Source organism: Leptonychotes weddellii, chromosome 11, assembly GCF_054177405.1.
Source record: "Leptonychotes weddellii isolate Sample4059 chromosome 11, ASM5417740v2, whole genome shotgun sequence".
Taxonomy (NCBI): Eukaryota; Metazoa; Chordata; class Mammalia; order Carnivora; family Phocidae; genus Leptonychotes; species Leptonychotes weddellii.
The window spans coordinates 4,594,640-4,622,008 of NC_138379.1; the positions used below are offsets into that span (position 1 = coordinate 4,594,640).

The 27,369-nt window shown below is 61.4% G+C and overlaps 3 protein-coding genes across 15 annotated transcripts; all 3 read right to left on the reverse strand.

The window, feature by feature from the left end:
* RPS6KB2 (ribosomal protein S6 kinase B2) lies at positions 1-5,593 on the reverse strand. Of its 7 annotated transcripts, none has more exons than XM_031022662.2 (15): positions 5,456-5,593; positions 5,089-5,129; positions 4,871-4,991; positions 4,520-4,588; positions 3,877-4,024; positions 2,778-2,835; positions 2,574-2,674; positions 2,352-2,442; positions 2,177-2,267; positions 1,943-2,050; positions 1,298-1,360; positions 1,079-1,156; positions 882-986; positions 649-761; positions 1-421 (listed from the first exon to the last, which is right to left on the reverse strand). In XM_031022662.2, the coding sequence occupies exons 1-15, from the start codon at positions 5,525-5,527 to the stop codon at positions 235-237; spliced, it is 1,446 nt and encodes a 481-aa protein (XP_030878522.1). In that variant the 5' UTR covers positions 5,528-5,593; the 3' UTR covers positions 1-234. The 7 variants fall into 7 exon arrangements, 5 of the variants coding, with proteins under 5 accessions (XP_030878522.1, XP_006751449.1, XP_081653803.1 ...); XM_006751386.3 differs by having other exon boundaries at positions 882-989; XM_081797677.1 differs by lacking the exon at positions 649-761.
* Positions 5,594-6,726: 1,133 nt separating this feature from the next.
* Positions 6,727-16,270, reverse strand: CARNS1 (carnosine synthase 1). 4 transcript variants are annotated; one of them, XM_081797682.1, is made up of 10 exons: positions 16,196-16,270; positions 15,800-15,826; positions 14,188-14,461; positions 13,282-13,371; positions 12,534-13,021; positions 12,160-12,334; positions 11,983-12,068; positions 11,043-11,274; positions 10,651-10,931; positions 6,727-8,930 (listed from the first exon to the last, which is right to left on the reverse strand). In XM_081797682.1, the coding sequence occupies exons 2-10, from the start codon at positions 15,800-15,802 to the stop codon at positions 7,704-7,706; spliced, it is 2,856 nt and encodes a 951-aa protein (XP_081653808.1). In that variant the 5' UTR covers positions 15,803-15,826; positions 16,196-16,270; the 3' UTR covers positions 6,727-7,703. The 4 variants fall into 4 exon arrangements, with proteins under 4 accessions (XP_081653808.1, XP_081653810.1, XP_081653809.1 ...); XM_081797684.1 differs by lacking the exon at positions 14,188-14,461; XM_081797683.1 differs by lacking the exon at positions 13,282-13,371.
* Positions 16,271-21,273: 5,003 nt separating this feature from the next.
* TBC1D10C (TBC1 domain family member 10C) lies at positions 21,274-27,261 on the reverse strand. 4 transcript variants are annotated; one of them, XM_031039455.2, is made up of 10 exons: positions 27,199-27,261; positions 26,737-26,915; positions 25,939-26,038; positions 25,616-25,723; positions 25,423-25,529; positions 25,106-25,220; positions 24,492-24,557; positions 24,179-24,368; positions 22,269-22,423; positions 21,274-21,966 (listed from the first exon to the last, which is right to left on the reverse strand). In XM_031039455.2, the coding sequence occupies exons 2-10, from the start codon at positions 26,886-26,888 to the stop codon at positions 21,619-21,621; spliced, it is 1,341 nt and encodes a 446-aa protein (XP_030895315.1). In that variant the 5' UTR covers positions 26,889-26,915; positions 27,199-27,261; the 3' UTR covers positions 21,274-21,618. The 4 variants fall into 4 exon arrangements, with proteins under 4 accessions (XP_030895315.1, XP_006743678.1, XP_081653813.1 ...); XM_006743615.3 differs by having other exon boundaries at positions 27,181-27,234; XM_081797687.1 differs by lacking the exon at positions 27,199-27,261 and having other exon boundaries at positions 24,492-24,613; positions 25,102-25,220; positions 26,737-27,136.
* Positions 27,262-27,369: the final 108 nt, after the last annotated feature.

Genomic DNA, 27,369 nt, shown 5'->3' on the forward strand with positions numbered 1-27,369 from the left:
CATGATTCAGTGTTTTAATTCTCCAAGGGCACAGCTCAACTGCGGGCCAGCTGGGCGGCGAGGCCACTCCCCTGACAGCCAGAGCCTGTGGCCCTTCGCGGGCATGGTTCAGGGCCACAGCCACCCCCAACAGAGACACGCTCTCACGCACACTCACTCCTGTACCCCTAGACACGCCTCCAGGTCTCTGGAACTGGCCCAGGGCCCCGCTTGCCCTCACGGCCGCCCATCCTCCTAGCGCCCTGGGCGCCCACGGCCCCTCTTAGACTTCTTGGTCCCTGAGGGGGGTCGGATGGGGAGGGGGGCGGTGCTCGAGGGTGGTGGTGGCGGCGGCGGCAGGAGAGGAGGTAGAGGGGGCTCCGAGGGCTCCGGTGGGCCAGAGCCGGGCCGGAATCCCTCAAAGGGCGAGAACTTCAGGGGGCTGCAGGGGAAACCAAGGTGATCAGCACGGACTGGCGCCGGGGTCAGAGGGCCGATGTCCCCCCACCCCCACCCCCAGGCACAGAGGCTGTGAGGTCAAGTGCCCAGCCAGGCAGCCCCCACCACAAGGGGTCCCCAGCTGTGGATGGGAAAACAGAGACTAGCACTGAGAGGCAGCCCTGGCCGGACCCCTGCCTCAGCTACACACTCCCCTCTGTCCTGTGGTACCTGACCGGGGTCCGGGGGCTGCTGTGGAGGCGCCTGGGGGAGCGCAGCTTGGGCTGGAAGGAGAAGCCCTCCTTGATGCTGTCCAGGACGGAGGGTGCCACATATGTGAAGCCCTGGGCGGGGGGGGGGGGGGGGGGGAGCGAAGGCAGGGCCGGATGACACTCAGTGTCCACCACTCCTTAGCCACAATCCTGCCCGGGCCCCCATAACCCTCAGGCCCCCCGGGACCTCACCAGGAAGGCCTGGTTGGCGCTCTCGCTGAGGGCCGTATCATCGGGACTGTCCACTGGCGTCTGCCGCGTGAAGTGGGAGTCAAACTGGCTCACGTCCTCCTCTGACTGCTGTGGGTAGACCCGAGCGGGGAGGAGGGGTCGGGGGCATCCAGGACGGGTCCTCCACCTGCCCCCAGACTAATGGGTCCTCCGCTTACCAGAGAAGGCCTGAAAGGGGGGTCGATGCGGCGAGCCAGGAGGTCGTCCCAATTAATGTGCCGGAAGAAGGGGTGCCTCTGTGGGTAGAGGGCCCCCAAACATCTCATCATTTCACCCTCCTTGGCTCCCTCAGTAACTCCCTCTGCCCTAAGGCCTTGCCTGCCCCCTGGCACCTTTGGGGGCTCAGCCCTGCCCCCTCCTGGTGGTCCCAGACCCACCTGCACATCAGCAGCATCCCCAGGGCCACCCCCGATCCGTTGGCCAGGATTCCGCTTCAGAAACTGCACGACAAGGGCAGAGGGTGAGGGTCTGTCTGGGGGAGAGGCACTGACTGTGTGTTCCTCCATGTTCCTGGAGACTGGCCTGGGCAGGGAAAGGTGAGCTGTGTGTGTGTGTCTGTGTATGTGTGTGTGTGGTGGTGGGGAGAAGGCCTCCAGAGTGTGGTCTCCACCTACGGACAACCTTAGGCCTTCCAAGGTTTGGTCTAACGGGCCCTTCCGCGTGAAGCCTTCGCAAAGGCACCCGGTCACTGGGGGCACTAGGGCACTGCAGTGGGATCCAATCTCCAAGCCTCGCCTCCCACTTTTACCCCTAACGAATGCCTTCTCGATGGGAGAGCAGCTAGCTCATCGTGAATGTTCTGCTGATTAAGACTTGGGACTAGGAGTGTGTGCAGCAGGGTCATCAGCTGGTCTGCAACAGAGTGAAGGCCCAAGCTCAGCGTCTTGGACCCCAAAACCAGTGCTCTTTCATCCCAAAGGCATACTGCACAGGCCGGGGTGTCCCACAGCCCAGAGAAACTCAGGATTCCATACAGGGCCTAGAAGACACTGGGGGCTGGCCCAGGCACTGGAGGAGCCCACCTTTTTGACAAGGTCCCGGGCATCCGGGGTGAGGTAGGGGGGCAGCGTCAGCTTCCCTTTGATGATCTTGTCCATGGTTTTCTTCCGGTTCTCTGCAGTGAAGGGTGGCTGGAGAAAGCAGAGGGTGAGAGGAGACTTGCGGGCCTCCCCCCAGGCCCTGGCCCTGGCCCAGGATGAGGACCCCCCTCCCACCCCCCTCCCCACCGCCCCTCCTCCCAAGGAGGCTGGACTTGCCGATCCAGTGAGCATGTCATACATCAGGGCCCCCAGGCTCCACCAGTCCACCGCCCGGTTGTGGCCACTGCGTACCAGAATCTCAGGGGCCCTGGGGGCCAGGGGAAACCATCAGCCAGGCCGGGCCCTTCCTGGCAGTCCTCCCAACCCCTGGTCCCAGCCAGCTGCCGCTTACATGTACTCAATGGTGCCACAGAAAGTATGGGTGACGGCGCCCTCATGGATCGACTCCTTGCAGAGTCCAAAGTCTGTCAGTTTGATGTGGCCTGAGGAAGATGTTGGAAGGGGTGGTCAGGGCCCTGGCCTACTGTGTGGTGCTCCTCAGCCCTCCCTGCAGATTCCAACCCAACATATGCAGCTACACGGGGCTGGGCGGGGGGTGTGCACACATGCGCACCCTGGCTGTTGAGCATGATGTTCTCAGGTTTGAGGTCCCGGTAGATGATGCCTTGGGAGTGGAGATGGCCCAGGGCCAGTGTGATCTCTGCCAGGTAGAAACTGCAGAGACAGGACAGGGTGAAGGCAAGGGTAGGCAAGGGACTGGGCTCTGGGGGAAGGGGATCCCTGGAGCCCCTGCAGAGAGGCAGGAAGGAACACCCACCAGGCCGTGTCTTCCAGGAAGATGCCCTCTCGCTCCAGATGCGTGAAGAGCTCACCGCCTGTGATACAAACATGTCAGCAGCTGTGTGCTGGGAACAAGCATCTTTGCTCTCTGAATCTCAGTTTCTTCTTGGGGAGAGTGGGACTCATAATTCCGGCCCTACCTGCCTCACAGAGCTGCCGTGGGGATTCAATTCAATTCAGCAAACATCTACCGACGCCTACTCGGGTGTCTGGCCCTGTGCTGGGTGAAGCTGGGGACACAGAGATGAGGAGACCCAGCCATTGCCCTCAGGATGCTCAGTCTAATGGGGAGACAGACATGCACACAGGTGCTCTAATATGCCAGACTGAGGCAACAGCTCCAGGAGCTTAATGCAAAAAATATCACAGAGGAGGCAAAGGACTCCCAGCGTGAGGGGACACAGCCCATGGTAACAGTGAGAATCGAGGGGCTGCTGAGATGGACACGGGCACTGGAGCTCACAGGGCTCATCCGTGCAGACAGGACCTGGCGGCGAGTGGGCCCCAACCGCTTCACGGCCAACAGGGGGCACCAGGCCAAGGAGGCCAGGCTTCACCGGGGCAGTTACAAAGAGCCGTGTGATTGTGAGTAGGAGGGTCGGGGCCAATTCCGTGCTGAGACGATGACCCTGGGCGTTCATGGAAGAGGGTGAGCTGAAGGCCTCAGGCCCAGTTAGGAACAACTGTGACCCCTGCCCTCCCTCAGGAGAGTGGAGAGTATGAAGGACACTGCTGAGAATGAACCAGCGGGATCTGGGACCCAACTGGACACAGGGCATACAGGAGAGAGGAACAGGCCATGAAGGGGTAGTGGAAATGGACAAAACAAGCCACTGGATTTCTGCACGAACTCCCACCGTTCCCGTCCACCCCCAATACAGGTGAGGGACAAAATAGGTGCTGGACAGACGTTTGCTGAATGAATGAATGAAGGGACGGATGGACACACGAATGGATGGGCGTGGGGGCCCCCTAGCCATTCTACACACCACATCTCTCCAGGCTTCCCCCAGAGCTCCCAGTGCTTCCTGGCTGGTTCCCTGGCCCTGGTTCCCTGGCTGGGCCCCTGCTCATACCACTGAGACACTCGAGGATGAGGTAGAGTTTGCCACCAGTCTGGAAGGCATAGGCCAGTTCCACAATGAAGGGGTGCTTCACTGACTCTAGAATGTTCCGTTCAGCCCGCATGTGTGCTGTGTCCTTGGCGTTGCGCACAATTTTGGCCTGAAGAGGCGGGATCAATCAGAAGGTGGGCACCCCGGGCGCCTTTAGTCCCTCCAGCCATTACCCTCCTGCCACCCTTTATCGCTCCATTCTATTTCTCCATAATTCCGCTACCAGTGATCATCCTTCTCAAGGACTGATTTATCCTCTAGAGGTACCTCTCTGCTTTGGCACTAATGACATTTCAGGCAGATAATCCTTTGCTGTGGGTGCTGTCCTGTACATCGTAGGATGTTTAGCAGCAGCCCTGGCCTCTACCCACTAGATGCCAGTAGCACCCCTATTTAGTCGTGACTCAAAAACGTAGAGGCAATATTGCCCACGGTTGGGAATTACTGCAAAACAACACAACCACAACTGACAATAAACCAGCCAATGCCCGAGACAGGGGCCATCTCCTCCATCATGTTCACTACTGTCTTCCGGAAGCCTGGAGTAGCGCATGGAGGACGGCAGCCACCGAGCAAGGATTTGTTGGCTGAACAAATGACTCACCTTCCTCAGGACTTTCATGGCATATATTTTGCCCAAGTTGGTGCCCTGCACCTTTCGCACTTGGAACACCTGTAGGGCAGGGGAGACAGGATCAACCTCCCTCTCCACATCCTGTCTTCAAAAAGCTCCACCCTGAAGCTCTGGCATTGAGACCCAGAGGCCTAGGCCCACCCAAGGGTGGGGCAGTAAAGATGTCAAGTCTGATTCTGAGAGGATCGGCCTTTCCCTGCTTTATGTTTTTACCTCAGCGTTCTATGGAGGCTCAGCTGATTTACAAGTCTAATTTGTTTTGAGACCCTTTGCTGCGGCAAGACTGAGGCAGGGAGACCAGTGAGGAAGGAAGGCCAGTACCTTGCCATAGCCCCCCTTGCCCAGCACACGCAGCAGCTCAAAGCAGTGGGGCCCGATGCGCTCAGGGCCTAGGTTCACACTGGTCTCAGTCAGCTCCACCTCCTCACAGTGTCCCACAGGCCTATTAACACAAGAAGTTAATGGGGGCAAGGCTCCAGTACTCCCCATGTCTCCCTCCCCAGCCCATACCCTCCTCCCCCAACACAACCCTCACTCACTCCAGGCCAGCCGCCCTCGACTCGGCAAGGGGACACACGTCCTGTGAGAAACCGAGGGGTAAGAGCCAAGGAAGGCACCGGGATCCCTCCCCCTCAAGCTGGACTACTTGGCCCAGGAGAGGAGGGGGTCAGGAATGGGAGCTGGCGGGCGATGGGCCAGCAATGGGGAGGAGAGGTCCAGGGCAGAAAAGGGAGAACCAGGGTAAGGGCTGGGGCCTGGAAGACAGGTCGGGGTGAGTGAGGGTGGGTCAGAGCTTAATAGGGGCCGGGCTCAGAGACGCTCTGGCTGGGGGAAGCCAGGGCGAGTCCACCGCCTGGAGGATGGGATCGGCTCCGGGATCGAGCCGCGCCCGGGAGGACCACTCACCGAGGGGCTCAACTCTGGCTCGCCCTCGCTGCCTTCCTCCGTCTCCAGGTCCAGGTCAAACACGGCCGCCATAGCGGCGCCGGCCCGGCGGGCCCCTCGGCCCGTGCTTGGCCGCGCTCAGACTGACAGCCCGGGGGGCGGGGCGGGGGTGTTGTACGTTATCATTCCGCGACCGCGGCCCCGCGCGCCGATGACGCATGAGGCTCCCCCCTCCCTCCAGCCGGCCCCTTAGTCTGGCGGGGCGAAAAGATGGCGCCCGGCGCAAGGCCTCTCGGGAACTGTAGTTCCACAGTGCCGGGCTGCCAAAGCCGGTCTAACACTCTTTGACGGGACCCTCAGTCTTCGCAGCACTGCTCCCCGGGGGTGGCACCGGACAAGGGAAGCCTAGAAGGCGCTCATCTTGGTTCTGGGGAGAGTTTGAGTTTGGATGGGGCAGAAGCACGTGCAGGTATGTGTGTAAATTTAATCCCCAGCCCGGTTTAAGCTGTGCGCTGGCTGGGTGGCGGGGCGGCGAAAGGCAGGTCGCGTCTCTCTGTTCGCCCCTGAGAGGCGGCTGCATCACAGTCTCCCTAACGTGACACCTGCCTCAAGGACCCTGCAAATTAGAACACTTACGGGGTGACTGCCCCACGCTCAGGTCAGGCTGGGCTTTTTTGCCAGGTTCTTGCCAGAAAGGGTTTGGGTCTCACTGATAACACCCGTAAATATGGGTTTGTGCTGGAGTTTGCTTCGTTGCCAATTTAAGTACATTTAGTAATTTTGCTATCTGATACAGAATAGGCACGTAATGAAACTTCGTTAAAATAATGAATGAATGACTGAATGAATGAATACACAAAACCTGGTCTGTGACTTTAGATTTGGGCATGGATTCTCGTTGCCTGGAGCTCTGTAGGGGTGAATTTGGGCCACACTAGGTCTTGGATGAGTTCTGACTGTTGGAGGCTGTCTGGATGTGCATTCCAGTTGGATGGGGAGGCTAAATATGAACTCAGCTGGACAGAACTCAGGTCTCCAGGCTGGAAGAGGGTTGTTTAGTTGGATGTGGCCCTCTGGTTGCAATTCCACCCTCCAGGGACCCTCAGGTTTGGGTCCCGTTGTGTGACCATGGCAGGCCCCTCCAACACAGAGACCTGGCCAGTAGGGTGTTTTATCCTTAGCTCCAGATGCTACAGGTGTCCCCTAGCCACCTCTCCCTCCTCCCATCCCCAACTCCCATCTAGCTGAGCCTGAGGGGTATTGTCCAAGTTGCAAGAACCACATGCCAGACCTTTCATTAGTTCATAAGCCTTTATTTGGAGAGGGATGCTTGTGGAGCGAGCCCCAGGTCCTGCGCTGCACAGGGGCAGAGTTATTGAAGCAGACTCCCCTGAATCAGGAAGGGAGTGTAGACTCTCCTCTGCCAATGCCGGTTAGTTATGCCAGAGGCCAAAGCACCAAAGCTTGGTGGAGAAGGTGTGTGCTGCATGGGAGGGGGCGTTCACTTGTCTTAAGGTCACATATGAATGAGGGCAGGGAGGTGAGTGGGGTTTAGAAGCTGAGCGGGCACATAAGACTTAGTAAAAGTGGAAACCTGGACCCTGTATCTTGTCCCTTGACCCCCCAGCTCCTGTGGTGTGACCTTGAGGCAATGGTTGTTCCTCTCTGAGCCTGTTTCCTCATCTGTAGAATGGGGCAATAGTGTCTGCCTGGAGAGGAGATGGTTCCTGCTGACCCCAGGGCACCTGATTCTACTGCTCAGGCCAAATGAGGCAAGCAGGGCACTGCCAAAAGTTGTCAGCGGGCTCTAGAAATATCCTGGAATTTGCTAAATGAGGGTTAAGAGTAAGAAGACAGGGCGTTTCATCTCAGGCTTTTGTGGGATTTGTCCAAGGCCAGGGGCCAGCCAGCTTCTCTCTTCCTGTAGGCTGCAGGAGGAGAGACAGACCTGGAGGGATGACAAAGAGGGGCTAAGTTTGGGCCCGACTCCCGCCTCCCTGCAGTGTGTGCGTGCGCGCGCGTGCGTGTGCGTGTGCTTGTGTGTATGCACGCAGCTGTTGCTGTTTCTCGATGGCTAGACTCGTGGGGCAGGACTGGGGCCTGTGCTGGACTGACAGCAAGAGGGGCCAGTGGGCCCCCCCCAGATACTTTTTTTGTGGCCCTCAAGCTCAGGAGGCCTTCGTGTCAAATGGCCCTGTTATTCTGGAACAGACCTGAGGCCTTGGGGGGGCCAGGCCAGGGTTGGGGCAGGTGTCCAGGAAGAGAGGCACTATTTGAAGTGGGACAGGAAGTGGGCAACAGGGTAGTGGGGCCCATCGATGCCCAGACCCTGGCAGAGGCCCAGCAGGCGGAGGCGAGCCTCAGCCGGGCTGGACCCAGCACAGGCCACACTGCAGTAGGGCTCCTCGTATTCGCCCGGCACCAGGACCTCCTCCAGCCAATTGAGGCGCAGCAGGCCCTGGTCGTGAAGAGCCTGCAGGGTCTCACGGCTGGCGGTGGAACTCAGCACCTGCAAGTGCTGGGACACCAGGCACATGACCCCCACCAGGTGGCCACGGGCACGTGGGTGGGTGGGCAAGGCAGGCCGCAGGCCACAGGCCACCATAGCTGCTGCCAGCAGCAGGTCCACACCATAGAGCTCCAGGATCCAGTCTCTCAGGTAGAAGCCGCCCATGCGAGGGTTGATCTCGATGAGCTTCGGCCCAGCCCCAGTCAGCTTGAGCTCCACGTTGAACACCCCATCCAGCAGCCCACAGCCCAGGCAACAGCGGAAGGCTGCCTGCACCAGCTGGGCCTCCTGCTCGGGTGCCAGCCCGGTGGGCATGCAGGCTGCCGTCTCCGTGAAGCCGGGCAGCCTCGTGGGGCCGTTGTCGGACACGAAGGCGGCCAGCAGTCGCCCACCAAACAGCACCAGGTCCACATCGTGCTCGGTGCCCTCAATGAACTCCATCAGCAGCATGGCGTTGCCCCAGCCCAGCCCAATGCCAGGGTGGTCGGCCTCCCCCTGCAGGTCGCGGGCAATCTGGGAAAAGTGTTCGTGGCACTGTGGCGCATCCTCCACCAGCCGCACACCCACTGCGCCTGCCCCGAACTCCAGTTTCATGACACCTGGCAGGGGCACCTGGTGGACGGCCTTCTCCACATCGGCCTCACTCTCCAGCGGGCAGCAGGGCACGGCGTGGACGGAGGGCGCAGGCCAGGGTGGGCCATGGCAGCGCAACAGGTGCAGCTGGGTGCAGCTCTTCTGCTTGGCCAAGCGCATGGCAGCTGGGGGGCTGCAGGGCAGCCCCAGCTCCTGGCAGAGCAAGGCCGTGAGCACTAGGCAGTCGTCCCAGTAGGAGAAGCAGCCATCCAGCTGCAGGCCACGGGCCCGCACCAGTTCCGCCAGCAACCGTGCATTCTCTTCATCCCGCCGGTGCTCCGTCACATCAAAGTGGATGAAAGTCTGCACCAGTTGGGATGCAAAGTGGTTGGGGTCCGACTCCACCAGGTGCAGCTGCAGAAAGCACCAGAGCACAACACACCCAGGTCAGCCTGTGCTGGACACTGGGGAGATTGGATGGGGCCTAGAACATGGTTTTGGCCCTCAGCGGAGACCGACTCACCAGTTCTAGGGGCTCAAAAAATATTTGTTGATGATTGACTAAATGGAAGGTGCAGAACTGGCACATCTAACCCAGCCTGGAGGGGAGGGAAGGCAGCCGAAAGGAGGCAATGCTTAGGCTGGGAGCTGAGTAAAACTCAGCCAGAGGAAAGATGGCGGCACAAGGGAAACGGTGTGATCTGGGCAGGAGGGGCTGGAGCAAAGAGAGAGGGCTGGTGGGCTCACTCTCACTCTGACCACAGTTTGTAGGGGAACCACCAGGGTGGGGGTAGGGACAGGTGGCCTGGTGTCTTTGGGCATCGTGCTCTTGGTCGTCATTCACCCAAAGAGTTCTGACCCCAGGGGTGCCCACGGAGGAATCCAGTGGGGCCCTGTGCCCCAAATCTCACTGCCCGCTGGGGGAACACAGACACAAAGCAGCTGGTTCCCCGGGCAGAGGCTGCTCCTGAAGAGACAGGGGAGCGTGGCTGTGAGCACTGTAACACTTGGCGGCATGAGGAGTAGAAAGACGTTCCAAGTGGAGAGCACAGTGTGCAAGGCAGGGAGTGAAGAGGCATAGGAATGGCTGGAGGGGTGGATTCCCAAGGGGGTGTGGTACTGTGGAAGAGGGGAGAGGAGACCATTGTGGTAGATTAGAGCCAGGAAGAACCTGGCCTCTGTTTTCTTATCTGTTCAATGGGGGATAAGAATGCCTACTCTGGGGGAGGCTGGGTGGCTCAGTCGTTAAGCGTCTGCCTCCGGCTCAGGTCATGATCCCAGGGTCCTGGGATCGAGCTTCTCTCTCTCCCACTCCCCCTACTTGTGTTCCCTCTCGCCTGTCTCTGTCAAATAAATAAATAAAATCTTAAAAAAAAAAAAAAGAAAAGAAAAGAATGCCTACTCTGCCTGCATGGATGGCTCCAGATTCTTTAATGTGAGGCCACTGCTGTGAACTTGATTCGGGACCTGTAAGCTGCTCTCCAGCACCCTACTCGCGCCCTCAGGAATTCAACCTCGAAGGGCCTGCCCTTCCTGCAGGATAGGCCAGGCTCCTTAGCCTGGCATTCAAGGTCCTGGTTCTGGTACTAACCCTGAATGACGCCCCCGCCCCTCCAGCCCATCTGCGCTGGGCTCTTTTTGCCCTGGAGGGGGCTCTGTGCCCTTCCCGAGGTCCTCTTTCACCTCGCTGAAACAGAATTCGGCCAAAAAGAGTTTAGACTTCTGGGGTGCCTGGGTGGCTCAGTCAGTTAAGCCTCTGCCTTCTGCTCAGGTCATGATCTCGGGGTCCTGGAATCCAGCCCCGCACTGGGCTCCTTGCTCAGCAGGGAACCTGCTTCTCCCTTTCCCTCTGCTGCCGCCTCCCCACCCCCGCTTGTGCTCTCTCACTCTCGCTCTCTCTCAAATAAGTAAATACAAAAAGTTTAAATTTCTAACCTCGGTGGGGCAGCGGGCCCCACCCCTACTCCTGGGCTCTAGAGCCCCCAGCGGGCACGCCCAGCGCAGGCTCCGCCCCCAGCGGTGCTGGCCCGGCCCCGAAGCTCTCCGCGCCCGGGCGCCCAGGTTGCCGCCTCCACCACAGGGGCCGGGACTTCGGACCGGCCCCGCCCCGCGCCCCGCCCCGCGCCCCGCCCACCTTGAGCCCGTAGTCGCGCGCCGCCTCCCACACGAACTTCTTGCTGACGCCGCCGGCGCCGATCAGCAGCAGCTGCTTGCCCTCCACGAGGCAGTGCGCGGACCGCCGCAGCATGGTCTCCACGAGCGGCGCGGCCGCCGCGTCCTCGGCCGCCGACCGCGGGCGCTGCGCGGCCCACAGCCCCTCGAGCGCGCCGCACGCCTCCAGACACAGGCCGCTGTTCAGCTCCAGGGCCACGGGGGTCAGCACGCGGCCTTCCACCGTCAGCGCGAAGTCCACGCCTGGGCCGGGCGGGGGGCGCGGGCTCAGCGCGGGCTGCCCTCCGGCCTCGCCCCCGGCCCCCGGGCCCCGGCCCCCGGCCCCCGACCCCCGCCCGGGCCGTGCGCACTCACCGAGGAAGTCCGTGCGGGCCCGGCGCCCCCCGCGCTGCTCAGCGCTCAGGCCGGCCTCCAGGGCCAGCACGGCGGCCAGCGCGGCCTCGGCCGCCGCCTTGACGCGCCGTCGCACGACCGCCACCTGTCCCGCCTCACCCAGGCCGCACCGGGCCAGTGCCGCCTCCAGCGTCTGTGGCAAGGAGCTCTGGTGCCGCAGAGGCCGGTCCTCACGGCCCACGCTGCACACCACCTGGGCAGGGTGTGGCTGAGGGTGTTGGCCCAGGAGGAGCCGCCCCAGGACTAATACCACCCCCCACACCCTTCCCCTGAACACCTACCCTGGTGCCGAGGTCCAGGCCAGACCTCTTACTAGCCATTCAAGTAGCCCAGTCCTCCTCTGTGACTTCCGCTGCACAAACCACTTTCCCCCACCACTGCCCCTCTGGTCCTTTAGACCCTAAGGGGATTCTACCCAGGCTTCCAGGCCCAGCCGGGGTCTCTGCTCCTTGAAGGCTCCAAGCACGCTTGCTCCTAGCTCCTGCAGGCCCTGGGGCCTCTGCCACCCTAGACCTCCAGGAGGGCAGGGTTGACAGACTGTCCCTCAGGTTGGCTCAGAGCTGTGTTCCCAGGAGGGTCCTCAAGCTGCCTTGAGTTCCCCGGCTTGGAGGCCCCTCCTAAAGGACTCCAGACACTGGCAGTTCAGAGACCCTGGGTCAGCCTCTTCTGTGGGTAAGAGGATTCAGCCCTGGGCCCTGGTACCCCGTACCAGGCAGAGCTCCTGAGGCAGGAAGGGTGGAAAGGGAGGGGAAAAAGCGTCAGACCCAGGAGTCCTCCTAGAGGCCACCAGGATTCCCCCCCAAAGATTATGCCTTCTCTCTGCCCCAGGCCCTCAGCAGTTCATTAGGGCTGGGCTGGGGTGTGGCGACAGGGCCAGGACCTAAGCCTGGGCCACGCTCACCTTGCTCAGCAGGGGCCTGTCACCCTGTGTCCGACATACCACAGCACAGATGCGCACAGCCAGCTCAGGGCCAGGTGGGGGACTGCCTGGGGAAGGACGGTGAGGCCTGAGCCCGGCACAGAGCAGCCAGGAGGGCGAGCCAAGCTCCCACTCCTGGCTGGCCCAGGTGGCTCTCACCTGGGAAGGGTAGCCGGGCAGGTGGGCACACAGCCTCCACCAGGACACTCTCCTCCTCCTCCAGTTTCTCCAGCAACGCCAGCACCGTGTCCACCACCGTGCTCAGCTCCACTCGAGGGTACACACGCAGTGCCTGCCGGCCCCGCCAGCGCCAGCCACTGAGCTTCACGGCCACCTGCAGCAGGGAGGGGAAGGGGGTCTCCTTACCACCCCGTGGACCTGTGGGGTACCGTAGGATGCGACGTGTAAACGGAGGTAAGAAGGGAGGGGATTGCCCCAGAGAGAGACGCCAGCAGGAGGGCTCCAAGTTGGGGACAGCTTCCCAGCAGGACTGGGTAACCGTGCATGGGTCCTCGGAGGCAGGAGCCTGTTACCTGCAGGGCATCAGCCAGGGCCCCGGAGTGCAGAAAGGCCCCTACTTCCTCCTTCACCAGTGTCTGCTGGTCCTCTTTGCCACTCAGCTCCACCAGCCGTAGGCCCGGGCCGGCCTCCCCCGCCCGCAGCAGTGCCGGGGGCTTATAGGTGAAAGCCAGGGTAGCTGGTACGGCCACACCTCCGTGCTGAGCCAGCAGTCGCCTTGTCAGCAGCCTGTCCTCCAGCAGCCGGGCCAGCTCAGCCGAGGCTCCGGTGGGACAGGTCAGGTCACGGGCAAGTTCAGCTGCCTCTCGACCCCGGCCAGGTCCCAGCCCCAGGCCCGCCAGGAAGTAGGTGGCTCGGCGTGGGGGGACAAAGTCATCCAGGAATGTCAGGCCCCCTGGGTGGAAGCTCACAGCCTTGGACACCAGCAGGACCGCCTCGCCCGACTGCCCAAGTGCCGGCACCTTCGTCAGCCAAGTAGGGGACAGGCAGAGGAGCATGTTTCCTGTGGGCAGAGGGAGGAGGGTTGCTGGCCACGGAAGGCCAGGGAAGGCTTAATGCCCCCATGTCCTTCGCCTCCAGCCCGGGGCCCTGGGTAGTGGGGGGGCAGCTGCTCCCAGAACCCACCCCCACTCAGAGCATGGCAGCCGGCCCAGCAGAATGCAGGCACTTGCCAGAGTCAGTGGGTATTTCGGGATGTGGCCGGGCCAGGGCAGGGCTGCCCTTTCTGTAGGAGCGGGCGGGGGAACTTGGGCACATACTCACCCGGGCTCTGGACCCCACCCTCCAGCAGCACGGACAGAAAGGTGCTGGGGGATCCCAGAACGCATAAGGTCACCTCCGCACCAGGGCAGCCTGGGGGTGGGGTGGGGGTGGGGAGAACATTGCCAAGCTCAATAGGGACTCCCCCTGCTATCTTTCTGCCTACCCTTCCCTGCCCATAGCCCCGCCCTACCCCCCCCCAGGGGCCCCCAGGTCCTTGCCAGTGTGGGATGAGAAGGGTAGAGAGGACAAGAAGATGCTGGAAAGGGAAAGGGAAACTGCCTGCCCATCCCGCCCGGTGAGGCTGCTCCCTCCTCTCTGCAGCTAGCCTGGGAGGTACTGGAGGCTGAGTGACTGGAGAGCTGGGTTCTAGCCTGGGCTTTGACACTGACTTTCTCTGTGACCCGTGGCCCCCATGCAGTGCGGTGGGGGGGGAGTCCCTGTGCCTCAGTTTCCCAGTCTGTGATTTTCATGTATTCTGGCTGTGAACCTTCTGTCCACACAAAACCTTTGTGGCCACCTAATCTTTAAAACAGATGTAAAAATTAATAAATAAAAATAAAACAGATAAAATAGGGAAGGAGTTTTGGGTCCCAACTGTTAGCTGCTTCCACAGCAGCTCCCAAGACACGTCTATAGAAGCTCTGGCTCCACAGAACACGGATGACAAATCCCACGGCTCGGTCTTCTGGGGACAGGAGGGAAGCCTTGATCTCTGACTTTACTGGTGCCAGATGCCCTTTGAAACAATGCTTGTCTGCCGGAGGTTGACTGGCCTTGCCTCCCTGGCTCCAGATCCAGCCAGAGCCTGGGGGAAGGGGCTGACCTTGACAGGGATGGGAAGCAGGCTGGGCTGAGGGTGCCCCCCTCCCCTCCCAGGGTTCCCCCCTCCCTGGAGCCCTTGGGCACCTGTGCGGGGGACCTGGCTGCGGTCCTGGGTCTCCGGAAGGCCGGCTTGCTGCAGACAGCTCTGCAGGAGGCTATAGTAGTAGACAGTCCAGGCCCGGGCCTCCGCCCCCTCGAGGGAGCCCTTGCAGTCCAGGCCCACGTCCTGGTGCCAGGAGCCAGGGAAGCAGCCTGGGGGCGGCAGGCCAGAGCCTCCTCCCCATGGGCCCTCCTCTTCCTCCAGGTCCTTGGAGCCCAGGGGGCAGTCCCACTCGGGACCCAGCGGATCCAGGGAGAGCTGAGAGGGGCAGAAGTGGTGGGTCTTGGGCAGAGTGGGCAAAGGGCACATTAAGTCACCCAAGGGTATAAGCCCTCCACACCCCTAACCTTGGGTTATGTTCAGGGCAGACACTGTCCTAGGAACCAGGAGGGGATGGAGTTGGGCTAGGGGATGAAGGCCTGTCACCAGGAACATGTAGGTAGAGGTGGTTTGTAAAACATAAGTGCAGTGCTCCGGGGGGCTGGGCGTAGAAAGCAATGTGCTGCTGGCTGGACCACTGCCCCCCCCCCCATCCCACACCAAGGTCTGCCCTAGCTTCGTTCTCAGGACCAGAGGTTTGGGTCTGTTTTGTTCATCGAAGCAGTTCTAGCACACCACAGCTGCTCAATAAACGTTGATTGAGGATAAATGAACGAATGAACCAAGCAATCACTTGAGCTGCTCATTTCTCTCTGGCCTTGGTAATCTATCTACTACCATCATGGAGCTCTGCTGAGACCTAAATGTGTAGGTGAATCTTTCCACTGCCACCTAAGTAGGCCTTGAGGACCTACTGTGTGCCCAGCCCTGTGCTAGGCATTGGTAGGGGAAAAAGCCCGTGCCCTTTTTTCAGATGTTCTGAGTCATGGAAATGCTTTCTTTGGATGAAATTTTACACCCCTGCCCCTCTCTGAGGCTGGCTGACTCGCACATGAGGCAGCTCAGAGGCTCTTTGTGACCACAGGTGGGGACAGAGGTGGGCCTGTCCTCCGGGGGACAGCCTGGGTGGGCTACCTTAGGTAAGTTACAAGGTTTCTTTGGGCCTTGTGGGGGCCTGGCACCTGCCCTGTCCCACCCCAGGAGGCCGGTGAGGTTTCAGTCATGGGAAGACAGTGTGCTGTGGCCGGGAGGGCAGGCCTGCGCTTGAGATCTGGGCTGGACTCCAGGCTGACCAGTTCCAAATTCTGAGCCTCGTGCCTTCTTTTAGAAGGTGTGTTCCAAAAAGAAGAAGAAGGTGTGTGTTCCCTGAGAGCCCAGACTGTTCATGCCTTGCTATGTCCCCAAACCTGGAATGGTGTCAGATGCATAGTAGGGGCTCAGTGAATGTTGCAGAATGAATGAATGCCAAAGGGGACCAACAGTGCCCATCCCCGGAGCTGGTGGGGGAGAGAGGAAGTGCCTGGCACACAGCAGCTGCTTGTCCCATGTCACCCGGAGCGGAGAGTCAACCACAGTGCGGGCCGCTGGTCATAGGTCTGAGCTGTCTGCACAGGGGAGCCCCCAGGGTGAGGTTTTTGGGTGCCAAACCCTGCCCTCTGGGCCCTCCCTCTGGCCAGGGGCTTGGGCCTTTTGGGGGAAGGAGCAGAGGAGACTCACCATCTTACAGGTGCAGCGGCTGAGAGACTGATGGCAGAGACGGAGGGAAAGAGACAAAGGAGGGAGTCAGGGCAGCCGGGTCTGTACCCCACTGCCCAGCCCCTCAGACTCAGGGGCGGAGAGGTGGCCCCCAAGGCGCCCGTGTCCCGTCCCTGACAGGTGTCCACGGCTGCCCCACCCCCACCCAAGGAGGCGGTGGGATTTGTGCCGCCGGAACCCCAGGGGTCCTGACACCCCTCCCCCGCCCCCCAGCTCACGCCTCGCGGGTTGCGCCAGGCAGCGCTGGGGTCCTAGCACCCCGCCCTTCCAGCGGGGGGCGCGCTGGGTCCCCGCGACCCCTGGCCCCGCAGCCCCCCTCCCTGGCTCTCCCCGGGGCGCGGGCAGGAGCCGGGGTACCTGGAGGGCCGCAGCGGCTCGGCGGGGCAGGCGGGCGGCGCGGAGCGGCGGGGGCTCGGCGGCGGCGGCACAGCGGGAGCGGGCGGCTCCGCTTTATATAGAAGCGACTGGGACATGCCCATTGCGGGGCGGGGGCGGCGCGGGGCCCCAGCCGGCACCCTCCCCCCCGCCGCCCCGCCGCCCGCGTCCGGACACCCGCCCCCCAGCCCGACACCTGGGCTCCAGGGTGGGGCCAGGGAGAGAGACCGACCAAGTGGAACAGAGGGTCACAGCCACAGGGCTGCGGTGAGGGAAAGACGGAGCCCGGACAGGGACAGGAAGAGACAGAGGGAGACAGAGGGAGAGACAGTGCCGAATGGAAGGGGGCTGGAAGAAAGAGAGAGGGAGAGAGGAGGAGCGGAGGGAGAGAGCTGGAGAGGGCAGAGACCGCCGCAGGGCTGCCCTTGGCCTTTCGGGGAGGGGTGGCCAGGAGAGCAGTCGGGGCCCACAGTCTGGAGTCCTGCCCTTGGATGGAGTCCTGAGCTCCCTAGCACACCCAGCCCCCAGCAGTCTGCCTCAGCCATGAACACTCTGCCCTGTGGCAGACTCTCCCAGAAAGGCCGGGTTGGGCACGGGTCCCCGTACATCTGTGGGGTTCCTGCCTCACCTCTCCTGGCCCCCACCAGAGTAGGGACCAATCAGTAAGAGGACCCCACAAGGGCAGTTCCAGTTTCCTGGGAGACCCTCTGACCTGCAGGGGGCCAAGAGGGAAGGGAGTGCCCAAGCTGTGGGGTTCCAGTGGATGTGAGCCCAGGAAAGGGGGTGTGTACGGGATCTGTCTTGCCCATGGACACCCACGTCGGCTGGACACCGGCAATTACACCCAGTCTCCCCAAGACACACAACCTTACACCCAGGTGCATTCACCCAAGCACCCACAGAAAACACCTCAAGAGACCTGGCTCACGGCCACAAATTCGGAGACTCACACCCTCTCCTTGAGTGTCACAGTAGGCAGGTGTCAATCCTAGCTCCAGCCATAGGACCTGGGCACGTCCCCTTTCTGGTCTGAACCTCACTTTCCTCCTGCCTAAAATGGGGCTAGTTCCCATCTCACAGGGCTGTGGGGAGGATTAGTACATGGTCCTGCGTGCACCCACCACATGCAGGCTATTATGACAATTCCTCCACCTTACAGCCTCGAACCCACACCTTCTCCCTGCCTGTCTCAGAGCTGGAGACTGACTCCCTGGCTGTTCCCGAGAGCCTTCTGGGCTCGGGGGAGAGAACCGAGGGGCCTGTGGCACCCGTAGGGGCAGAGGGGACAGCTTTGGGTATACAGAGGACCCACCCCTGTCTACCACTGAAGGGACTCCGAGGGAAGAAATGATTCATCCAGAGTCCGTCCAGCCCAGCCCACATTCCCCACACAGCTTTCCAGGGCTGGCTGCTCGGCGCCCTCCCTGGAATTAGGTGTGGCCACTCGAGAAGTCCATTCTCTTGCTGCAGGGGTAGCCTGAGCGCCACGGCAATCCCACTGGTGGGAACAGAGGTGGGGCGCAGATGTCATCAAGGAGCATGAGCTTTTGGCACTTAACAAGAGTTAAAAAACTGAAATTCAACTGAATAATTTTAAAGATTTGATTGGCTTTATTCAACGATTCATAGGAGCTGTGCAGAATGAAAGACTTATAGGCAGAAGGGAGCAAAGACAAGGAAGTTGTACTGGGCAAAACAGCGGATTGGGTTTTGCAAGGTCGCTTTCCTTTAGGGGATGGCAGAGGTCTATCAGACGACCTAACTAGTGCTGATAGGTGAGTCCTGATCCTGGTTTAAGATTCCATTTCTGGGGGCACCTGGGTGGCTCAGTGGGTTAAGAGTCCGACTCTTTTTTTTTTTTTAAGATTTTATTTGGGGGCACCTGGGTGGCTCAGTTGTTAGGCATCTGCCTTCAGCTCAGGTCATGAACCCAGGGTCCTAGGATCGAGCCCTGCATCGGGCTCCCTGCTCGGCGTTCTCTCTCTGTTTGTGTTCCCTCTCTCACTGTGTCTCTCTCTTTCAAATAAATAATTTTTTTTTAATTTATTTGAGAGAGAGAGAGTGCACAAGCGCGGGGAGGGAGAGAGAATCTCAAGCAGACTCTGTGCTGAGCAGGAGCCAGATGCAGGCCTCGATCCCACGCCCCTGAGATCAGGACCTGAGCTAAAATCAAGGGTCAGACATTCAACCGACTGAGCCAGCCAGGCGCCCCATGTGTCCGGCTCTTGATCTCGGCTCAGGTCTTGAGCACACTGCTGGTGAGAGGCAGAGCTGGGGTCTTCCATCTGCCAGAGCGTGTGCACACATGTATGGAGAGCAGTGTGGTTCTGTGCCCACTCCCAGAGGGCCTTGGCCGGGCACCAGCTCTTGTGGCATTTGCCTTGTGCTTGCAAGGAGGAAAGGTAAGGTCTGGGACTTGGGGCAAGCGGTCTGGCAGAGCGCTTCTGCTCTGTCTCTAGCCAGCTAGTGGTGGGGTGAGGAGAGGCAGCGTGTCAGCTGTGGCCCGGATCAACTGAACAATCATCCTCATAATACTGTGACTGATAGAGCGATCTTGGGGCTGGGGTGGGAACTTTTATCTCGTTATCTGTAGGAGAAAATCAAGCTCAGAGTGCAAGAGGACAATTCCTATGCAGGGACTTTGCAGGGAGTCTGAGTCTGGCTTCTGGACAGCGTGGGGATGGGGAACCTCAGGGGTGGGTGGCAGTGCAAGATGGAGACCATGGGCCCTCCCCACGACCAAGGTGGGGATCCATCTGCCCTTCTGCTTTTTAAAAACGTGTATTTATTTATTTTTAAGTAATCTCTACACCCAACATGGGACTCAAACTCAACGACCCCAAGATCAAGAGTTGCATGCTCTTCCAATTGAGCCAGCCAGGGGCCCCTGTCCTTCCACTTTTTTGCTTGGCCCCCACTCCTGTCCCTGGGGCTGACCCAGGCCAACAGACATCTCTGGGTGCCATCCCAGCTTCAGTCCCTGCAGGCTGAGTGCCATCAGATACATGGTTTGCCTTCCCCGAGCCGCCTTCCAAGCAGGTTTGTCGGGAGCGGGGGCTGCCAGGTTTACTGACTATGGTTGTTCAGATTGCTCACTGCACAAAGGTACCCAGCTGAGTGGTCACTTCCCCTTTGCCACACAGGGCTGCATGTGCCTGGAGGAGAGGTGTCTTTTCCCAACTAGCACACGGGTGCTGTAGGAGCTAGCATGGTCTTGTGAAGACAATGTGTGCAGAAGTGTTCACATGAGGAGGGTGCTAGTTCTCTCCTGGTCTGACACCCCCACACCCTACCCAGCTCAGGCTCCCCATGTAGATGTTTGATAATGGCACCTGCCCAAAAAATGCTTCCCTGAGCCGAAAAGGCATTGATTCAGCCCTAGCTGGAGGAGTCCTGCCGGAGACCATTTGCCCCTAAGGTCTATAACCAGTGGGACCCACTGTCACCATGGCCCCCCTCCCAGCCTCACGACAGATTCCGGGGCCCAGGGCCGAGGCTGCTGCTTTCCTGCTTCCCCACCCTCCGAGCAGAAGAACTGAGCCCTTGGAGGGCAGGGAGTCTAGGAGCAGACCCCAAGGGTAGGTCCCCCCACCGTACCTGCTACAGAGCCTGAGACTGCATTCGATGCCCTAAGGCTAAGGTGTTGTCCAGAAGGCACAGAGCCCTGAACTCTAGGGGCTCTGCCCTTAATGGTGATCTTGGGCTGGGCACTCCATTTCCCCTTTCTCTAGTGAGGCGATCTGTGCTGCCTGCAGAGGGGGAGGGGATCTGAGAAAGAGTTCTGGGAAGTGCAGGTGAGTGGGTTATCGTTAAGCTACAGGTACCTTAGTGGGGCAGGGAGGAGGGAGGGAGGGCCCTGGAAGCTCTCTTTAAGGCCGGGGGGCCCAGCTGCTGCCCCACACTCCGAGGGGCTGGGACTCAGGCTGGGGCAGGGCCGGGGGAGTGGGTGGGAGCAGGAGAGAGAGCACCCCCAGGAGGACAGACCTGAGTGGGCACCCAGTTGTAGGGGGCAGCTTCACGGCTGCTGATGTGGAGGCAGGGGTAAACCTGGGGTCTGCCACGGGCAGCGAGATCTTGGCTAAATCCCCTCCCCTCCTGAGCCTCAATTTCCCCCAGGAAACTCCGCAGACCTGGGTCTAGACCTCCGTGTTCCCTCCTCCAGGTGGTAGGCTCCTTGGGTACGGGATGGTCTGCCCCAGAGCCGGGCCCTGGCCGGGCACATACTAAGCACCAGATGAACATATGTTAAGAGTGAGTGTACCCCCACAACCTGTGGTGCTTTCACCAGAACATTCCAAATCAGGGGTCTGACCAATGGCCAGGCCAGTGTTCCAGCACAGCCACTGGGACGAGCAAGGTTGAAAAATCCACGGCGGAAGTGGGAGTCCAGATGCTTTCTCCCAGTACTCCGGAGTCCTACCATGCCCTGCCACCCTCCCGCCTGCAGGGCAGGGCCCCCAGGGAGGCAAGGCACCCGGGAAGGGGCACTGTAGGGACACAAGCCAGCATCGGAGCCAGCCCCGTTGTCCTGGTGATGGCTCATGTCTCAGGCACCCCAGGCACCCACAGGGGCAATTATCAAGTGTGGGAGGGAGTTTCCATGGTGGCAGTCCCGAGGGGGTACGACCAAGGCTTTGGGAGTGGGCAAGGGCCTGTGGGACCTTTCTCCTTTGTCCCGGCACAGTAGGCTTTTGTTCTCGCCTGGCTGTCTCTGAGGACGGGAGCAGCACCATGGGTGGGGGGCAGACTTGGGTTAGAGTGCCCCCGCCCTTGGGAGGCCTGAACCAACCTGGGAGGAGGGGAAGAACAGGGGCTAGAGCCCCACTTCTGGGCCCAGCATCCACTTGGGGAGTCTTCCTCCCACAAGCGCCAGAGCCTTACCTGCCCCCAAGAGGCTGCGCGAGGCGGCTCGCCATTGGCTCCTGCTGCGGATAAACAGCTTTCAGCAGCCAATGGGCAGCCTCGGTGTATCCCGTGGGAACCCGGGGCCGGCCGGACCCGCAGGGCTGTGAGGGGGTGAGGTCTAGAGTTGGGGGTGGAGAGCGTTCAGTCCAAATCCATCAGGCTTCTGCTCAGTCAGACTTTATTCGAGGCCTCCCCAGGAGCGCTCCGGGGTCCGCTAGCCCACCCAGGTGCCCTTGACCCCACACCTCTTCAGCGCCAGCTTCCACGCTTGCAAGGGCCCGGGCACCAGGACGGCTCCGTGGGAGGATGGCAGGCCGGGGCCCCTGAAACCGCACTCGGTGATCTTCCTTCATCCTCGGGTCCGACAGTCCCTGGGCAGGGAGCTGAGCCGCCAGATGCCAGCCGTAAAGTGCAGTGCCCATTTATGAGGCGGCCATCAGTCAATCGGGCAGTTGGGGTTAGGGGACACTGAGTCCATGATGCCCTCAGAAGTCGAACCTTCAGAACCGGGTATCCAGGAAGGAGGCGGAGCCTCGATGAGACCTGGGGGGGCCCTCGAGAGGGGGGCCCCTGGACCGAGTCAGGAGCCCGTGGAAAGTCTTGCCTCGGGTCTGGGGCTTGCGTCGCGGCGGCCTGGGCTCCTCTGGGGGCTGCACCACTATCTGGGGCACCTCGGGCCTGGTGCCTCCCTGCACCCCTGCCAGCTGCTGGGCCTCAAAGATGGCCTGGGCCCCAGGCAGGCGGGCCTGAGGCCTGGGGGGTGGCCCGGACGTCGACTCAGGCAGCCGGGCCAGCTGGACCTTGATCTCCCGCTGCAGGTCCTGCTCAGACAGCGCCACGCTGTGCACCTGCGGGGAGTGGTTGGTACTGAGTGTGCCCAGACTGGGGGAGGGCAGGAAACCATGAGGTCCCCACAGGGCGGGCAGGACACAGCCCCAGGAAGTGGCTGAGGGCTGAGGGACTGACAGCCAGACTCACTAAGGGAACCATAGAAATCTACTTGAAGCCTGGGGTTTTCACATTCTCTGCTGCTCAGAGGACAGGAACTGGGCCCCGGGTCTCACACCGACTTCCAGCTGTGAGACTCGGTTTCCCCACCTGAGCAGCAGGGGCTGGGCCATTGTGGAAGGCAAGGCAGGGGGGCACCCACCTGGGACATGAAGACCTCCTCCTGCAGCTGGGTGGGGGGGATGGCTCGTAGGGCACCAAGGGTCTCCAGGAGCCCGGGGCAGGCCAGGCGCTGCTCGGTGGTGCCTAGCGCCAGGCGCACCAGCGTCAGCCCCACGCGGAACAGCACCTTCACACCTGCCGGCCGTGGGGCTCACTCAGTGCAGGGCCAGCCCTGCCCTTCCTCGGTTCTGTACCTGAACCTGCCCTCCGCCAGGCGCCTTCCACCCCCCTGCAGCTCCGCAGCCGACTCAGACCAGGAGCAGTGAGTGACAGTGGGACTGCGATGTGGGGGTATTGATGAGTGAGTGACTGTGGCCGCAGGCGCTTCCGGGCAGAGCAGCCTGCCAGCAGTCAGGGGCTACGCCTCCTCATGCCCGCTCTCTGCGCCTCGGCAGCTCGTCCTTGTAAGGAAGGCCTTTCTAGCTCAGATCTGTGACCTTCTTGTTCTAGAGGGATTCTCGCCAGCCTCTTCACGGCTAAGCCAAGAGCATAGCGCACGCGTGCAAACACCCATGCACGCTCGCTCACGGGCATGCGCGGGTGTGACCTCGGGCTGTTCCCGCAGCCTCAGAATCTCTTCCGGGCAGCCTCGAGTCTGGGGACCAGTGAGGTCTGGTGACAACCATGCCTTATAAAGACGTGATCACAACCATTCGTGTCATCATCATGACGAAACGGAGCTCGTGACATTGCTTGTCCAGAGGGCTCCGCCTGCCCTGCCCGGCCCCCAAGGTGTGAGGCTGGAGGGGGTGGTGACACGGAGATGGCAGCTTGGACACCTGTGACCAGAGCTCTAAGGGGGCCTGGAACCAACTGGGCACACAGCAGGTGCTCAATGAATGTACTGATTGATTTCTACCATTTTTCAGTTGCAACTGCCAGACAACCCATAGAGAACAGAATGCAGGTGGGTTATCAATGGGGGTACCGAAGCAGAGCCCCCAAGTCCTAAAACGTCCAGCCCAGCTCTGCCCCGACTGCCCCCACTCTTGGCCTGACCTCTCCGGCTTCATCTCTGTCCACGCCCACACCCCCAAGTCGTCAGTGGCCTGGCCCTGTGGACAGTGTCTCTCCCGGCCTCCTGGCCTCCACATGGGCCCCGCAAGTCTGCCGCCCCCACGGAGAGGCCAAAAGCATCTTGAAAACAGCACTCTCCTCCCACTGCCCCCCGAACACTCTGGCACATCCCTTGTTTTATTTTCTTCATGGCACTTATGACAATCTAGAAATACCTTTTTTTTTAAGCTCTATGCCCAACGTGGGGCTTGAACTCATTGACCCGGAGATCAAGAGTCACGCGCTCCACCCCTGAGCCAGCCGGGCGCCCCTATAAATATCTTGTTACTTTGGTTACTGTTGGCTCCCGTCCCCACCCCCACCAGAATGTAGGTCTCGTTCACACAGGGGTCCCAGCATCTACAGCCATGCGGGGCACCAGCGAGGGCTCCCCGAGTGCCTGTGGGCTCCAGGGATGAGCGCTCCCCCACTCCCCCCCACCCCCGTCCCTGCCACTGGCCGTGCCCACTGAGCCCAGTCCCCGAACAGCTGCACCGCTGGGATCTCCCCAGCTCTGCCCCGCCTCCTTGGGGGGGGGGCCTCCCTGGCCCCAGCCCGCCCTCAGCAGAGCCTGCCCTCCCTCGGGGGCAGCGGTATCTCTCGTCACAGGGGCAGGAGCGCCAGCCATCACACCAGGGACGTGCAGGCAGGGGCTGGGCTGCTCCCCAGAGCCAACCCGACACCATCGCCCTTGGCACCCATTGGCACCCACACCGGGGGCCAGGATTGGCAGTGGCAGGTGGGGCAGAGCAGAGCTGGTGTGCTCGTCCCTGTGTGCACCGCAAGGCTCCCAGGCCAGGCCGCGCCTCCCCCGCCCCCCAGCTGCCCACTCACCCTCGCTGAAGAAGGCGTCCCAGACGCGCAGCACGGTGGGGAAGGGCAGGGAGCGGGCAAAGAGGCACAGGAACCACTCGGGCAGGTAGAGCAGAGGCCCGACGCCCACCTGCTGCAGGTGCTTGTGCACGCGCGGGAGCAGCCGTCGAAGCAGGGCCATGAATACCTCGGCGTCCAGCTGCACGGCCTCCTGCAGCCACGTCCGTCAGGGCGTCCGCTCCCGAAGCCCAGGCTCTGCCCCTCTCCGTCCCCAGGCCCCTGCCCGCCTGCCCAGTCCTTCCCGGTGCCCTCCGGCCCCCTCCCAGCCTCTCACCATGTGGGGCCCGTAGTAGCCGGGGAGGTAGACCTCGCAGATCTGTACCAGGCACCAGAAGGCCTCCTGGGTGGGGGCACAGAAGGAACCGCGGGGTAGGGGAAAGGAGCACAGGGGAGGGCCTATGTACCCTCTGGGGTGACTCTGGAGCCCGGAGCCTAAACAGCCTAAACTTGGGCTCTTACCAAAAGTCTCCCCACTGCCCAGAGGCCTACCGATGGGTTTAGGCGGTTGGAAGTCATAGGGTTCATGATGTCGAATTTCAGAGTCACAGAGCTGGGGTTTGCAGGTCAAGGGCTGGGAGGGTCCCAAAGTTCAAGTCCTGAGCTCTTGGGGTCATTGAGATCACGGTCACAGGGCTCAGTATCAGGAGTCGTGAGGTCAAGGGGGCAACGTCCAGATTCTTAGGTTACTGGGGCAGGGGGCAGGGGCGAAGGGTCCCAGGTTCCTGGAGTCAAGGTTGTTGGGCTTGAAAGTCACTGAGGTTGGTGGTCACGAGGCCCTAGGTCACTAGGACAGGATCTGGGAGTCAAGGAGCCCAGTGCCTGAGTCCAGAGGCCCTGGGGCTGGGGGTCAGGGTCTCGAGCCCCTGCAGCGGGGCCAGGGGCACTCACCTCCGGGGGCAGATGCATGAGTAGCACGGCTGCCACAGGGCCTTGGGCCTGACAGTAGCCCTGCTCGGGCCGATGCAGCGTGTAGGCCTTGAGTACCTGCAGGAGCCCCTGCTGCCTGTGCCGGGAGACCCCATCAGGGGCTGGTCCTCCAGGTACCCCTTCCCCACCCTCCAGGGGCCTCTTCCCAGGCCTCAGCCCCACCCCGGGCCTTGCTGGGTCCCCCCGAGAGGTAAGGCTATAATGCTGAGGCAGGGGTCTAGGCTGAAGGCCTTGGAGGTTGCGGGGCTGGAGGTCCCTGGGTGTCACTGGCTGCCTACCCGTGACCCTGAGGTGACACAAACATCTCGTGTAGAGGGAACTGACGGTGCAGGTCCCTGCTGATGGTCTCCATCCACTGTGGGTCTCCAGGGGCCTTGGCCAGTTGCTGTGGGGGGACAGGAAGGTGGTGGGCAGGGCTCAGAGTGGCGAGGGGCTCTGGAAAGGGGAGGCGGGGACCCCGCCAACTCTTACCTCATAGGTACAAGGGCTCTTGTTCTGACACACGTGGGCCCCGCACAGCAGGGGCCAGCACCGGGGCCTCAGGGCCGAGGGGATGCCTTTCCGACACTGCGTCTTTACCTGCGGGTGACGCCAAGGGGCCCCGTTAGATCAGCCAGGCCAGCTTCCCCTGCTCCTGTTGGCAGGTCCCAGTCCCCAGCCTGTCATGGGGCAAGGGTCCCTTTGGGTCGTAGGGGGAAAAGACAGGAGGTGCTGGGACACAGGAGGGGTACAATTTGCCAGGGTGTGGGCAGAGGCAAAGGGGGATGAGCCAGGGAGCCCCATCCTGCCCTCACCTTCTTGTACCGCCGAGACATGGTTTTCTCCCAGTGCGAGGTCATCTCTACCCACTTCATCTCCCGCTGGCGGATAAGGTCTGCAGGAGGGTGACCTGGCCTACGGGCACAAGGCACAGGCATGGAGGTGTTGGCTAGCTGTTTCCCAGGGCCCACACCTGCCACCCTCCATGCTGCCCCGGGGAAGCTCAGCTCCTGGCCGTGGAGATCTCTGGGGGGGTAACCTGTAACCCAGGAGTTGCCAATGGTTGTCACAGGGACGGGAAAGGATGTGACTCTGATGTGGGCAGAAGCGGGAGAGACTGAAGGGGGTGTGTAGGTATGTGGGGGGGGAGGGGCCGGTTGGCTGTCCCCCAGGATGGGAACACAGACAACTCATAAGAGAAGAGAGGTGGACAGAGCCGCGGACTAGAAGCCAGTCCCGAGTTCTCTGTCTGATCTGCTGTGTGACCTTGAGCCAGTTCCTATCTGGACTTGTTTTCCTATCTATATATTGGGAAAGGGGAGGGGTAGAGGTATGGGTTCTTTGGTATGGTTCTGGGATTACTGGGGCAGATCAAAAGGTGACGGGTATTTGGCCCCAAGGATAGGTGCAAAGCCTGGGAGGTTGGGGGAAGAGGGACACCCCTGCCTCAGCTCTGCCAGCTTTAGGATTCCACCTGGAGCACGAAGAGGGGTGACACTGGCTGAGTCCCCACACCCCCAGGACCCTCGAAGTTCAGCCTCACTCTAGAATTCAGCCCTCAGCCCCCAACCTCAATCCCAGCACCCTGCCGCCCCCATCCCTTCCCCACTTACCCTGGCTCTGCTGAGCTGCCCCCAATGAAGCCATAGCGGTCAGCCTGGCGATATGGGCCGGGCCCACTCAGCTCTGAGTCGGACCCCAGAGAGCTGGAGTCGTCCTGCAGCTCTAACGTTTGCACCAGGTCCTCCCCCAGGGCCTGGGCCATGGTGCCCCAGACCCAAGCTACCACAGGCTGTAAGGTGTGGAGAGAGCCGGTGTGAGAGGCAGCTTCTGGCCAGCCTGGAGCCTGGGCTCCCATCCAGCCGATCCCCAGCCCAGGGACCCGGCTGCAGTGTTCAGAGGGGAGAGGCTTCAAGGTATCTCACCAAGCCCCTTCTGTCCCCTCTTTTATTGGAGGGGGGGATGGTGGGCCCTGAAGTAGCAGAAAAGCCAAGCCTCTGTATAGAGGCCCAGCCCCAGACTCAGCCCCTGCCCGCCCCCCCCCAAGACCAGCTTACCTCCCTGCCGCACCTCACCTCCTCCTCTCACTTCCTCCTCTGGCAGCTTCAGCAACCCGCTGGGGGCCCCTCCCACACTCCCACAAGTGTGGGGGGAGTCACCCCTTCCTCTCTGAGGCTCTTCCGGCCTGCCCCAGTGCCCCCAGGGCCGTGGGCTCCTCCCCTCCCCTCTCCTTCCCTCCCCTCCCT